The sequence below is a fragment of the Myotis nattereri genome (genome assembly GCF_964212035.1).
Source record: "Myotis nattereri genome assembly, chromosome: 14".
NCBI lineage: Eukaryota > Metazoa > Chordata > Mammalia > Chiroptera > Vespertilionidae > Myotis > Myotis nattereri.
Genome location: NC_138089.1, coordinates 59,963,338 through 59,977,517, shown reverse-complemented (window position 1 = coordinate 59,977,517; position 14,180 = coordinate 59,963,338). Strand labels below are relative to the sequence as shown.

At 49.4% G+C, this 14,180-nt stretch overlaps 1 protein-coding gene across 2 annotated transcripts in view; it reads left to right on the top strand.

Annotated features, from left to right (window-relative positions):
• The window catches only part of RBM6 (RNA binding motif protein 6), a 68,563-nt gene that overhangs the window by 45,938 nt on the left and 8,445 nt on the right, over positions 1-14,180 (top strand). For both annotated transcript variants that reach the window (XM_081106295.1, XM_081106296.1), the window contains 8 exons: positions 8,397-8,471; positions 8,973-9,033; positions 10,937-11,212; positions 11,587-11,747; positions 12,573-12,670; positions 13,316-13,352; positions 13,493-13,574; positions 13,774-13,859. In XM_081106295.1, the coding sequence (XP_080962421.1) occupies positions 8,397-8,471; positions 8,973-9,033; positions 10,937-11,212; positions 11,587-11,747; positions 12,573-12,670; positions 13,316-13,352; positions 13,493-13,574; positions 13,774-13,859 (876 nt within the window). The remainder of the gene's footprint in view (positions 1-8,396; positions 8,472-8,972; positions 9,034-10,936; positions 11,213-11,586; positions 11,748-12,572; positions 12,671-13,315; positions 13,353-13,492; positions 13,575-13,773; positions 13,860-14,180) is intronic.

The following is a 14,180-nucleotide window of genomic DNA, read 5'->3' as shown; positions in this document are numbered from 1 at the left end:
AGAGATCTGGTGGCTCTGTATTTTGTTTATCTTTTCAGGGTGCTGTTTTTGTAGGAAGCGTGTCAGCAGGATTCTCTGGAATGTCCGAGCAAGGACTTTGAAACCAGTGAGGCTAATTAAGACTGCCTTTAGGAGAGCTAAGGGTCTTGGGTGGGAGGTAGTAGGTAAAGAGCCAGTAGATCACATCTCTTTTCAATGGTGAGGCCAGAAGAGTAGCTGCTGGTTCCATTATTCAATAAACAGCAAAGTAGAGAGCTTTGCATTTTCCACATTGGTCTTAGGAACTCCCTCCCGCCATAGTGATTCGATTTAGAGAACCTAGACCAGTGGTTCTCAACCTTCTGGCCCTTTAAATACAGCTCCTCATGTTGTGGCCCAACCATAAAATTATTTTCATTGCTACTTCATAACTGTAATGTTGCTACTGTTATGAATCGTCATGTAAATATCTGATATGCAGGATGGTCTTAGGCGACCCCTGTGAAAGGGTCGTTCAACCACCAGAGGGGTCGTGACCCACAGGTTGAGAACCGCTGACCCAGACAATGAGGGGGGTGTCTGTGTGTGTGTGTGTGTGTGTGTGTCTGTGTGTGTCTGTCTGGGTGTCTGGGTGTCTGTGTGTTGAGTTTAGGGTCCACTTTTTCCAGGAGAAAAGAGCCAGGGGAGCTGGAACAGGAGTCACCTCAGAACATGAGCGTGTCACAGAGCTGCCCAAACATGCGGGAGAGAATGGTCCTAACTGCCGTGGTGGGAGCCTCCGTAACTGGGATTCAAAGCCTCTGCCCTGCCCAGCCCACAGTTATTTTGGGGTTAACTGAGAAAATCCTGAGGCACGGACACGCGATGTCTGTGTCGTGTTTCTGTCCTCTACTTTATGAGTACTTCCATTCCCTGACGGCGTGATTGAAACCAGCTGAGAGGAGAAAAACGCAATGAAGCGGGGGTTACAGAGGCCTGCGCTCTGAAGGGAATCCTGAGAATTGTCAGTAAGATGTGTTCAAGTGTAACCTACTCCCACTAAGAGCTCGGTCCGATCTTTGTTGGGAAATAAAGTTATTGTTAACAAGGAAAATCTTAACTAGACTGAGGTCCTTTCAAGCATTTGATGAAACATTGCTCTAAAACGTGTAAAGTTGCCCCGGCCGGAGTGGCTCAGCTGGTTGGAGTGTCGTTCATGCACCAAAAGGTTGTGGGTTCAGTTCCCGGTCAGGGTACATGCGGGAGGCAACTGGTCAATGTTTCTCTCTCACATAGATGTTTCTCGTCTCCTTTCCTTTCCTTTCTCTATAAAAATCAGTGGAAACATGTCCTTGGGTGAGGATTAAAAACATAATAATAACAAAAATAAAACATATAGAGTTAACAAACTGAAAGTTTAAAAAATATTTGCATGTTAGTGGTTCACAGTTGTTTGGAGAGTCTAGGTGTAATAGCTGGAGCTTGTCAATCATTTCTGTAGAGTACAGTGTTCGTGGGAAGGAATTGGCTGCGCACCCCACCTGCCTGGCAGTCTCCCGTGGTGGAGCCTCCTTTTCTGAGGAGAGAGACTTTGGTTGTTGTACTGCTTACCTGCCTACTCGTTTGTCTGTGTGTTTATATTGTGTCTGTTTTTGACTCACGTGCCTCATAGGATGGAAGAGTCCGGGGGTCCCTGGGCAGACGAGTCCATTTTTCCGAAGTCTGGGCCTCGGTTAATGAAATTATCTCCAAGACCACAGATCACTGATAGGTGTTCATTTAGATAAGAGACATTTTTTGGAGGAACTGGGATCTTACCTTAAATACACACAGACCGGCAGGGAGCGGTGGTGGAGTGAGTGGGATGTGTTCTCAGCACCAGACGCCTTTAAGCCTTTAAATAACCAAGTCGCTGTCCGCCAGGGCCTGGTCTGGAGGGGATTGTGGTCCTGGAGCAGAGCTTGTCGGAGACCCGGCCTCAGGGCAGCTCAGCTGCTAGGGGGATCGGGGCAGCAAAGGCCCCCCATGCCCCTCACAGAGCACAGCACGGCTTCCACAGGCGCTGGTGTGTTTTCTTAGGAAATGACAGAGAAACTGGTCAGGCAGTGAGAAGAAGTGTTCAGGAGGATTTTAGAAAATGTTTTTGTTGTGTTTCCGTCTGGACAAGAAAAGACATCTCAAGATAAGTAGCAGCCAGGAAGGCAGTCTTCCTGCCCGTCGATCTTAACTGGATCCTGAAGTGGATTCTATTTCCAGTGGCGGTCCCGTCAGGGGCTGGTCTCCTGGCTGCTCAGGGGGCAACGCAGGTCCTGCGGGTGAGAGGCCAGTCTAAGCAGAGGGTCGGAGTCCGTTGTCACAGAGCATTTGCGAGCTTCCCCCAGGGTCTCCGCCTCTGCTTTCCCCTCCTTCTCCTTTCCTTGTTCTGCCTCATTTTGGATTTGGCCTTGGGGAGTAGTGAGTCTCACAGAATGTTTGAAATCGAACATATCTTTGCACCAACAAGAATGCGCTTAGTTACTTTGCAAAAGATTTATATTAAAACTACTCTTTTACACTAAGAGAAATGACACTTCTGTTTTATACCTGCTGTTTGGTTCCGCTTGTTTTATTCTTTCTGTCACGGTGGTTGAAACTTCTGCTAGCAGCTACTTCCTGGCAGGCCTCTGTGTCTTGGGCAGAGCACCTAAGTAAGTGTAGGTGCTGGAGAGCGTGAAGACCACCTGGAGAGGCCGGGGTGGGGGTGGGGGGTGTGTGGCAGAGCTGTCAAGAAGCAGGTCTCTCTAAACTCCCTGTGGGTCCATTGCTTGTGAATTTCTTCAGCCTTTACCTTGTGTGTCTTTTTATCAGAAGTCATTGGCGTGGCAGGTATGATGAGTTGGCTGACTCCCTGGAAGTTTAAAAACGGAATCAAACAAAAAAGCAGTATGGTGAGAAGAAAGCCTGCCCTTAGTCCTCTCTGTGTTGCTAACAAGCTCGGTAATCTTGGCAGGCTGCTCCATGTACCCCGCCATCCTTTCCGTGTGGAAGGAGGTTTTATCTATGTCCCACTCATGAGGCTTGAGTGAGGGGGCCTTTGTGAAGAATGCCTTTGTAAACCGTAATGCTGTGTGAGTAAAGATTACTATCTCTGATAAACAGTACCAGTTCTCTGCACCAGTAACCCGATTCTCCCGTCTGTGTTTGGAAGAAGCACAAATCTAGAAGAGGGATTGCCGACTTCCCAGTGTGAGTGGTATTCACAAGGCTCACATGCACAAGTTTTCCCTGCTTGTTGATCCTGTCTCTCCCTGCATTAACGAGACGGTCCGTAACGTCCTGAAGCGGCTGTATTCTCAGGACAAAGTTCCCCTGTGACTGTGCTTGTGTCGGGCGATCTTTAACAAAGATGCGAAGCTCCTGGCCAGAAAGGCGTGTCCATTTTCTCCTGGCCCTCCCACTACCTTAAAAATCCTTGGCTTGGTTGTCAGCCAGCATAAGCATAGGGGAGAGTCTCACTTTTCTCACTCAAGTCCTTCTCAAGGTTGACAGTCACAAAATGGAGTTAGAAAGTCTCTAAGAGGAGCAGCAAAAAAGGAAATGGCCCTAGCTGGTTTGGCTCAGTGGATCGAGCGTCAGCCTGCAGACTGAAGGGTCCTGGGTTCGATTCTGGTCAAGGGCACATGCCTGGTTTGTGGGCTCAATCCCCAGTAGGGAGCATGCAGGAGGCAGCCGATCCATGATTCTCTTTCATCGTTGATGTTTCTATCTCTTTCTCTCTCTCCCTTCCTCTCTGAAGTCAATTTAAAAAAAATTTTTTTAAAGGGAAATGGAAATGTGGATGTTGAATTCAACAGCCTCACACCCAGATTGCTCCCCTACCGCGTCCCTGAGGCGGAGAGTAAGGACTTACACTGGTCTTCAGGAGGGCGTTGTCTCTAGCCTTTTTTTTCTTTCTTAATATTTTCATTGAATTCAGAGAGAAGAAGGGAGAGGGAGAAACACCAATTTGTGGGAATCGAACTGTGACCTCCTGGTACATAGGTCGACGCCCAGCCACTGAACCACACTGGCCGGACTATCTCTAGCTTTTTGAAGCTTCACATGAAGACCACTTAAGACAGTGATGGCGAACCTTTTGAGCTCGGCGTGTCAGCATTTTGAAAAACCATAACTTAACTCTGGTGCCGTGTCACATATAGAAATTTTTTGATATTTGCAACCATAGTAAAACAAAGACTTATATTTTTGATATTTATTTTATATATTTAAATGCCATTTAACAAAGAAAAATTAACCAAAAAAATGAGCTCGTGTGTCACCTCTGACACGCGTGTCATAGGTTCGCCATCACTGACTTAAGACGTACTTAGGAACACCTACCTGTGTGGGACTTTGTTGGGTGAGAGCTTTGGGCTTGGTCAGATTTCAGCAGGTTATACAGGCAGTCCTCAGGTTATGTCAGACTTGATGTACGTCATTTCGTGGTTACGTTGCCATCTCCAATTTATTAAAAAAAAAAAGTTCTGTCATTTCGACGTATGTACATATGTGCTTTATTTTTTTTTATTATTTACCACAAGTAAAGGTCAGGAATTGTTACCTTTCTTTTAAATTTTTTGTACTGTTTCCCTTCATTACTGCTGTGTGTGTGGTCCATGTGAGTGACGTAGGTGCTCATGTAGGTGGGTTCCAACTTACGGCGAAAATCCGCATTACGTTGCCGTAGGAACGGATCTCCGACATCACCCGAGGACCTACTCTAATCTGTTTAAACCTAATCTTCCTAGTACACTCCTGAGAAAGGAGGTATCTTTGGCTTTACTTTGAAATACATGGTGCCTCTTTAGGAGCCACACCTGGTTCATCAGACTCGTGGTCTTTCTGGGCCTTTACTTCAGTAGCTTAATAAGTGACCCAATAATTCAAATGATGAATAAAAATTCGTTGTGTGAAGATGATAGATAATAGACAAAAGTGGGCAACCAAAAGTGATGAAATCATCCTACCCATTTATTAACCACCACCACTCCCCTACCCCCCCAGGTTGCTTCCCTGGGAGGTACCGGTGGATCTTTGCTCTGTGAAGCCTGAAGAAAGGGCATCGCAGGGCGAGGGCGAGGGCGGGGTAGTGCATCTCAGGCCCATGCTTGGTGTCTGGCTGCCTGTGTACAGTAGCATCAGGGGAGTGAGAGGGAGATGAACCCGATTGTTCTCCTACAAGTGGTGTGTCTATTCTTATTCAAACAACAGCGGTGTTGAAGCCATTTCCTATCTTTAGCAGTGGTTGTAGGGACTCTGAGGAATACTAGTAAGAATCATTGCCTTTATAATATAATATATAAGGTGAAGGTAATGTCAGTGAGTGCTCTGGCGGGGGGTCCCTCCCTCCAACCGAAGCTCGTCCACCGCTCCTGGGCAGCATGTTTGTTCCCTGAGAAGCATAAGTGCTCCTTGCCTTAGAAATTCCTGCTTCCACGGATGCCAAGTGGTGAAATCAGAATTTGCAATTGACTGTCACTCACCAGGCGCCTCGTTCCAATGGCAGCCCCATGTCACATGGACTGGGGGGCGGTGTAGTCTGTGATAGCGGCACTCTCTCCAGAGCTCCTGTGCACTGTGCATGCCAGTGTTCCGGGGATACTGGGGCCATTCAGTCTTTTGTTCTCAAGCATTTAGTCCCTCTTCTGTACCAGGTACTGATAATAAAAGCCAGGAGATTGAGCCTGGATGCTAAGATTTGGCCCAGCAATTGGCAGCTAACACTGAGTTGTCATAAAAATGCAGGTTCTGACATGCAGCGTCCCTCCCAGGGGAAGTGTGGTCTTTCCCAGGGTGAGAGGAGCCGTGAGCCATTACTAGCTGACAAGCGAGGCAGGGCGATGGAGTGAGGGGCAGCTTGACCCTGCTTGCTCCCCTGCGTGCCCGTCCTTGTCTGGCACAGAGGGGTCAAAGTGCATTGCTGAGCCGCCACCGTTTTCCATGCTAAGCTCATGGTAACTTTCTTTCTTTCTTTCTTTCTTTCTTTCTTTCTTTCTTTCTTTCTTTCTTTCTTTTTTAAAGGTTTGCCTAACAGATTTTATGGTCACCTAATTTTTTTAAAATATATTTTATTGAATTTTTTACAGAGAGGAAGGGAGAGGGATAGAGAGTTAGAAACATCTGTGAGAGAGAAACATCGATCAGCCGCCTCCTGCACACCTCCTACTGAAGATGTGCCTGCAACCAAGGTACATGCCCTTGACCGGAATCAAACCTGGGACCCTTGAGTCCACAGGCCGACGCTCTATCCCAGTGATGGCGAACCTTTTGAGCTCGGAGTGTCAGCATTTTGAAAAACCCTAACTTAACTCTGGTGCTGTGTCACATATAGAAATTTTTTGATATTTGCAACCATAGTAAAACAACTATTTATATTTTTGGTATTTATTTATATATTTAAATGCCATTTAACAAAGAAAAATCAACCAAAATAATGAGTTCGCATGTCATCTCTGACACGCATGTCATAGGTTCGCCATCACTGCTCTGTCCACTGAGCCAAACTGGTCAGTGCCATATGTTAATTTTCTTAATTGTCATAACCACCTTATGAAGTAGGTACTGTCATCCTGACTCACAGAAGAGGAAACTTAGTGCAAAGCTAAGGATCTTGCTGAAGGTCATGGAGTGGAGGCAGGATTTAAATTTAGGGAGCATGACCCAGAGTCCACGTTGTTGGGTTTTTTGTTTTGTTTTTTATTTCAAAGAGAGGACAGGAGAGGGAGAGAGAGAGAAACATCAATCAGCTGCCTACTGCACACCCCCTATTGGGGATTGAGCCACAACCCGGGCATGTGCCCTGACTGGGAATTGAACCAAACCGACAGCCTCCTGGTGTGTGTGACAGCCTCAACCACTGCGCCACACTGACCGGCCCAGAGCCCGTGGTTTAAATGACGGTACACCGCGTCTAGGTGGGAGGGTGCAGTGCCACCCCCTGACCCTCCCTGCCTGCAGCACTTTTCTCCTGGGTTGGCTCCTCCCCTAATCTGAGCAGGAGTTGGTGACTACGGCAGGAGGTCCCTTCCTGTGACCCCAGATGTGGACCTGGCTCTGCCTTTCCCCAGCTGGCCTTGCCTCTGACATGTTTCCTTGTCTGGAAGATGGAGATGATGTTGCCTCATGGATCATTTAGGGAATTAAATACAATAGCATATTTAACAGTTTCTGGCTCTGAATAAGCACCTAATAAATGTTAGCAAGTATTTATTATCGTCGTCCCCCGGCCTGAGACTAAGCCAGGGAACAGTTTCTCAGAGACCAGATTCTCAGGCCTGGGTAGGCAGGCAGTTCTCCTTTGGTTTTGACAAGACAGTAATTTTATTCTATGTATTTTCTTAACTCTTTTGGTGTGAAAAGCAGAGAGGTAAAGCATTATATGACAGATGTATGGATCCAAGCAAGAAACTGAGGTCCAATTGCAAAGAACAGCCTTGTATAACTCAGAGCCCTGTCTCAGGAGACACAGAGGACCCTAAAGGGCAGAGAATGAGCAGCGCAGGGGCTAGTTCCAGTTGCAGCCTCGGTTAGTTCACGTTCAAGTGTCGGGGAGGGTCCTGTCTAGGCAGAGATTTCTCCTCTGCTTTCGCATGTGTCTGCTGGTTAGTGTGTGTTAAACAGATGTCCTTTGGTCTCGGTGTGAAATGGATTTCATGACTTGTCCACTGCACAGAGGCAGCGGAGCTCCAGAGGCTTGTGGAGCCCGTCCCCTGTCCTGTGCCAGACTTTGGCCCAGCGCTGACTTGCCAGTGGTTGGTTCTCAGCGCTCATGGCGATTCACTCTGTAGGCTCCAAGCCAGGGTGATGCTGCGGCCACGGCCACCAGCCCTTCAGTTTCCAGATGTGAGGATGGGAGCTCCGTGAAGCTGTCCCCTCCCTCCTTCCTTCCTGTCTGCCGCGCTGGGCCGCTTTCTCCTGGTGCGTTTGCCATGCAGCCAGTTTCCAAAGAAAGGTCCCAGGCACCGGAGTTCAGAGCCCTCCCTCCCGCCCTCTCCAAGGAGTTTTGAGTGAGCCTGGGGAAGAAGACAGTGGAGGGCCCGTGCCTCCGGCTGCAGGAGGGAGAGTGCGCTGTGGGTAGTGAGCTAGCTACCAGCGGGGACTGTGGGCGCGCAGGCGAGTGGAGTGCACCCCTGAGCTCTGGAGGAGCAGCCGGGGCCTCGCCTGCCCGGGGACAGCGCCCCGACCCGCAGGAGCCACGGCCGAAGACGGATGCCGCCTCCTCGCACTCCCCTGCCCGAAGCTTGTGCTTGCTCTGCCACCTGCCCACGTCTTGGCTTAAAACAGCCATTGACATCTGTGGATGAATAAGCTCACTCCTTGTAAAATGTTTCAGCTTGGGGACTGGACAGGCTGTCTGTGCCTTCCTGTGTCTCTGTTTCTCTGAGGGCTGATGTCGATGGCTTCTGTCTTTGTCTCCATAGGGAACTCTCATGATCCATGACAAAGAGGTCACCCTCGAGTATGTGCCCAGCCCGGATTTTTGGTGCTGCAAACGGGTAAGTGGCGAGAGTTCCTCTCCCCAGAAGTAAGGACCTGGCGTCACGCTCCTCCATGGAGGGCAGCCCGGATTTTTGGTGCTGCAAACGGGTAAGTGGCGAGAGTTCCTCTCCCCAGAAGTAAGGACCTGGCGTCACGCTCCTCCATGGAGGGCTCTAGGACCCAGCTGGTGGCGGCCTCGCCGAGGGCAGAGCTCTTCTTTGGCTCATTTCCGATGAACTGGATGAACTGGAGGTCGCCGGTCGCAGTCATCCACAGTCCAGGTTTCCCAGCTTCTGCCTGTGGCCAGAGCGGCTCCGGGCCTGCCGCTGGAAACGACCTAATTTATTCCAGGAGGCTGTTCCAGAGCCATTTGTTTGAAAACTGAATCCTTTTTTTCCATTAGAAATCATGTAAATGAAGTTAATGTGTCCCAGGCCCCAAAAGTGATTCCCATACGTTGGGTATGCAATTAGGTTTTTAAAAACATTTGTAGTCAAACTGACTTCTTTCTCTTGCAGTGTAAGGCCAGCACTGCCGGACTCCAGTCTTCATGCTCATTCTGCAAGTGCCCGAGGCAAGGTGAGTCGGGGTAGAGGCTGTGGTTTTTATTTGTGCGCTGAGCAAGGCACACTTCATGCTTTCCCTGGGCTATAAAGTAGTCATCCCGCAATGTAAGCTGATCTTAAAGGTGCAGTGTGACTCCTCACCTCAGGTGGCCTGCTAGTGATGGAAATCTCCGGGTCCCACTAGGGAGAGATGGATTGCAGGCTCCTCAGACTGAGGTGGCTAAATGGGCAGCTGAACAGAGGTCGGCGGCATTGTGGCTCAGGCCGCATTCAAGGGTGTTGGGTTGGGAAAGAGCCTGCTGGCATTTGTCCACGTGACCCCTTCCCCACTTCTTTGAAGTTATTGGGAATCATTTGTGGTCATTATCATTTTCTCATTTGCACTCTCTGCAAACTTTGCAGGATCTTCAACAGAAAAACATTTGTTGAAGTAACAGTAAAAATACAAACAAGAGAATGTAATCAGGATTGAGGGTGTGTGCTATTTTTATAGAGGAATAACCCTATCAGCTTCTCAGTCACTTGACTGTAAAGTAACTTTTCCAGGAAAGCTCTAGGGGGCACCCTGAAAGCAGCTTCCAGAGACGCCCCAAACAGCAGCTCTGTAGCAGTGGCTGTCACGGCCATCCTTCTGACATTCCCACTCGAGGAAAGCTAGGCATGGCCATCCAATACAGTTCCACGCGGGACTCAGCAGCCTCTGTGCAGCCGCACCGCTCCACGGCTGCAACGCAGGATGCCTGCAGAGTTACGTGCTGGGCTCTGCCCTGAGCAGAGAGCCTCCCTCCTGAGAGGCTGTGGGGCGGGTGCTGTGACAGACTCGGGAAGGCCTGCTCTAGACATGCCCACCAGCGGGAAAGAGCAAAGGACACAGCTGTTAGCTGCTGGCATGACCAGATGAGGCAAAATAGTTTTTTCTCTCAAGAAAGACTTCTTTCTCAGTCTGTTCTAACGAATGATCGTTACACGCACAGCCCAGGGCTGAGGCGGCCTGCGCGTGTAAGCATAACGCAGGTGCTCACCAGGTGCGTTGCTGCCATCAATCTCTGTGTGGCCCCTTGATGTCTCCTTTTGAGTCACATGGCTTCCTGTGAACCCTCCAAGAATGATTAATTGCAAAAATGTGCTCATAATTAACTGGATAGATGATTCTCCTATAGAAAGATTTGTAATGAATCATTTATATTTTGAAAGATATTTGCCTGCTATAAATTTTTACGTATAAACAACCTGTATGCAGTTAGGTCTATTCTTAGCTTCGCCAGAGGAGGGGGGGCCATGGACAGAATTTGAGACAGCTGTCCTTGTGTCATAACCCTAGCAGGAGCAAGGCTCCTAGACACATATGTTTCTACCAAACTTCTAGCAAGAGTCATATTTTAGTAATTTTGTCACCAAATCTGTTCTTATCATTAATTATAATAGTTAGGTCCAGGGTCTCATGAAGGATTAAATATAAATGGGAAGTGATAGAATACTCATTATATTAATTTTTTAAAATATTTTTTATTGATTTCAGAGAGGAAGGTGGGGGAGAGAGAGAAAACATCAATGAGAAGAGAGAATCATTGATCAGCTGCATCTTGCACGTCCCCCACTGGGGATCGAGTCCACAACCAGAGCAGGTGCCCTGACCGGGAATGGAACCGTGACCTCCTGGTTCATAGGTTGACGCTCAACCACTGAGCCGCCCCGGCTGGGCTAACATTAAATTTTTTAATACTTGGATAGGCTCTTCTGTGAACTGTTGCATGTGCTGTCTCATTAGCTCTGTGTGTAATCTGTCAGGGACTTTCTGTAGGCGTCCTGAGACTTGGAAGCATTCCAGGGTCAGTATTGGATGGCGGAGAGGAGGAATCAGAGCAGCAGTGCTTTTTGGATAAAACTTGCCAGAGGTTCTGTTTCTGTTCCTCTAGTGACAGACGTGAAGCAGGATTTAGTAACTTACCCTCAGCTTCAGAAAACACCCATCCCACCACCGTCAGAAAAACAACCCAGCCAGCCCCCAAGATCCACTGATAAGGAACCTGAGCCCAGGAAGCGGGAAGAAGGACAAGAACCACGCTTGGGGCATCAAAAGAAAGACGCAGATCGGTATCTGCCTTCCTCTCGAAGGGAAGGGCTCAGCTTCCGAAGAGACCGAGAGAAGGATTCGTGGTCTGGGGAGACGCGCCAGGATGGGGAGAGCAAAAGTAAGTGCTGTGTCGGGGCTGGTGACACCGTGGTGGGGGGAGGATGGCCTGTGTGGCTGGGGACCACCCCTTCCCACACCCTCACACGGCCGCTCAGCCCGACGGGCTTGCTGTGCTAGTTGCAGGGGCCTTCACCCTCCAGTAGCCAGTTGCTGTTCACACGCAGCAGGTCTCGGTGTGGCTCTCTCTCCTAAGCGTTGGTGAGGGAACGGAGGAGGCATTTGTTTGACTAGCGTTGGTTACAGAAGCAGCCTCGCGAGAGCAAGTAGCATCCGCAGTTAAAAACAACAAAAAGCAGCCAGGCTGTGAGGACTTCAGAGTTAACCTTTCTGTGTCTTTCTCTGCTGCTCTGCCACTTGTGGTGGTTTGTTCAGCCATCATGCTCAAACGCATCTATCGGTCCACGCCCCCTGAGGTGATCGTGGAAGTGCTGGAGCCCTACGTCCACCTGACCACTGCCAACGTCCGGATCATCAAGAACAGAACCGGCCCCATGGGCCACACCTATGGCTTCATTGACCTCGACTCCCACGCCGTGAGTTTCCCCCTGCAGTGGCCTCGCGGCAGCTGCTGTAGACACCCCTCCTTTGGGTTTAAGTCCATGGAGGTGAAGTGACCCCCCGTGGAACTTGGAAATCGTGAGTGGTTTTCCAGTCCACTTTGTCTTGTGCATTTCCAGTTTCCGGTTAGAATACGCAGAGAGCCTGGTCACTGGTGGAGAGTCCGAGTACTGAGCCTTTCAGGAGTTTAGTGAATTTTCTCATTTCTCCACCGTGTTTTACCCACCACAGGCGGTTTTCTACTTGGTGGTCACAGGGCACCCTCTTTGTCCTCAGAGTGTTGCTTTTGTAGGTAGATTCTTGTGACGTGAATTTTTAGCTGTGGGGCGTTTTCCATGGAAGTGACATCAAGATAGTAATAAAAATCATGGGTACATCGCAGATTTCATGCTCAGACATCACAAGGGACTTTGTAAACTGGATCTGATGTGAGGACAGTTGCAGCCTAAAATAAAGGATTTAAATTTCTGACATTTAGATGAGAAACTGATAAAAAACAAAAATCATAAATCTGAATTGATTATGCTGTCTTCCCTTCTGGAACAAACCCTAAGTCTGTGTGACTCAGAAAAAGGTGCTTCTCACAATGAAATGTTTTCCGGTTAAAAAAGCAAAGAAACGGAGGGCCGCTCTGGGCAGCTTCCTTCCGAGGAGCCTGTCTCTGCAGCGCCCTTCGTGCTGTTCCGACCAGAACACCCTGTGCCGCACCTTCTCCTGTGAGGAGGGAAGCCCTAGGCCAGGCTCCTGCAGAGGATGTGCCTTTCCTCTCTTGGGGTTCACACGTGTCTTTGGGTCCCCAGGAAGCTCTTCGTGTAGTGAGGATCCTGCAGAACCTCGACCCACCGTTTAGTATCGACGGGAAGATGGTAGCTGTAAACCTGGCCACTGGGAAGCGAAGGTAAGGCAGAGCGGGGGCTGGGTCCCCTGCTGCCTCCACTGGAGATTTGGGGAGGAAGCTCCTATTCCTGCTGGAGAGACAGACAGAGCAAGGCACGGTGCCTTCCTTTGTGGATAGCTTAGTGTCCTTTCTGAAGCTGGCCTTGTTCTGACTCTAGGTTTCCCCCCTTAGTAGTACTGGGTACTTGAGTCCTTTCCTTCGTGACTGCCTGGTATCTTTGGGCCCAAATGGTGCTACACTCTTGGATGTGCAGAACAATCTTGATACCACCTTGCCCCTTGGAATTCTAAAAAAATGCTGTCCTACTCTCCTCACCTTGTTCACACTCCCATAGCCCTGGGGACTCGCCTTCCTCTTTACTCCTCCCCTCATCGTGGTCCAGGAGTGGTAACTACGTCAGAGAGGCGGCTAACGGGGATGGACACATCCGGCTCCTGCACCCTCAGCTCAGTTGCTGTTTCGCTCCATCAGAGGCTCTGTAGACGCCCGCTGCCCCACCCTCGGGAGCCTGCACCACAGAACCGCTTGCTGTGGCCGGTGGTTCCTTCCCTGCAAGGGAAGAGCGTGTCTTTGGCCTGTAGGGTCGGGCACTTCTCAGGTGACCTTTGGTGGCAGGCGCATGACATGTTGTGTTGTTTGTTGCAGAAATGATTCTGGGGACCATTCTGACCACTACTATCAGGTAGGCTTCCGCAGTTGGGGAGCGAGTGTCCTGTTAGGATTCTCAGGCGGCTGAGAGTGGCTGCGAGTCTCTCCGGTGGTGACTTTAAGGGTTAATGGCCATCGGAAGTTCCACTCTTTTAACCTGCCTTTCTGTGTTAGGGCAAGAAATATTTCCGAGATAGGAGGGGCGGTGGCAGAAATTCCGACTGGTCTTCAGATTCAAATCGACAAGGACAGCAGTGTGAGTGCCCTTTCTTTTATTTCTGTTGTGTGTGTTTTTGGCTGGACAACCATTAAAATCTTGTGCTCACAAAGTTGGCCAGAGGGCTGCTCATTCAGAGAGAGCACCACCTGCAGGTCCTGCTCTGTGTAGGTTGGCCAGCCTCATCGCTGGTTAGTCATTGGCGGGGACTGACATGGCCTGGTTTTATTCCCTCTAGCGTCATCAGACTGCTACATATATGACTCGGCCACTGGCTACTATTATGACCCCTTGGCGGGAACTTATTATGACCCCAACACCCAGGTGAGTTTTGGGCTTTGTTCACTCTGTCAGTGATTTAAAAGTCCAGGGCTTCCGTTGAGTGGCATTTACTTGTCCAGGTAGATTGTAAAGATGACGACCTTATGTTAACTGCTGCCTATGTGGAAAGTCAGCGCCTTTCGTCATTCCAGGTTAGAACAGTGCTGCTCTTAGGAGAAGGGACAGTGCGTCGCCTGGATATGTCCTCTGCCTGGAGTGGGTTTTCACCTTGTTTGATGTGTCTCTTCTTAGACTTGGGAGTGAGAGAACTGTTCTTTCCCCCAGAAAGGAACTGCTCCTAAGACCTGAAACTACTGGGAAGGT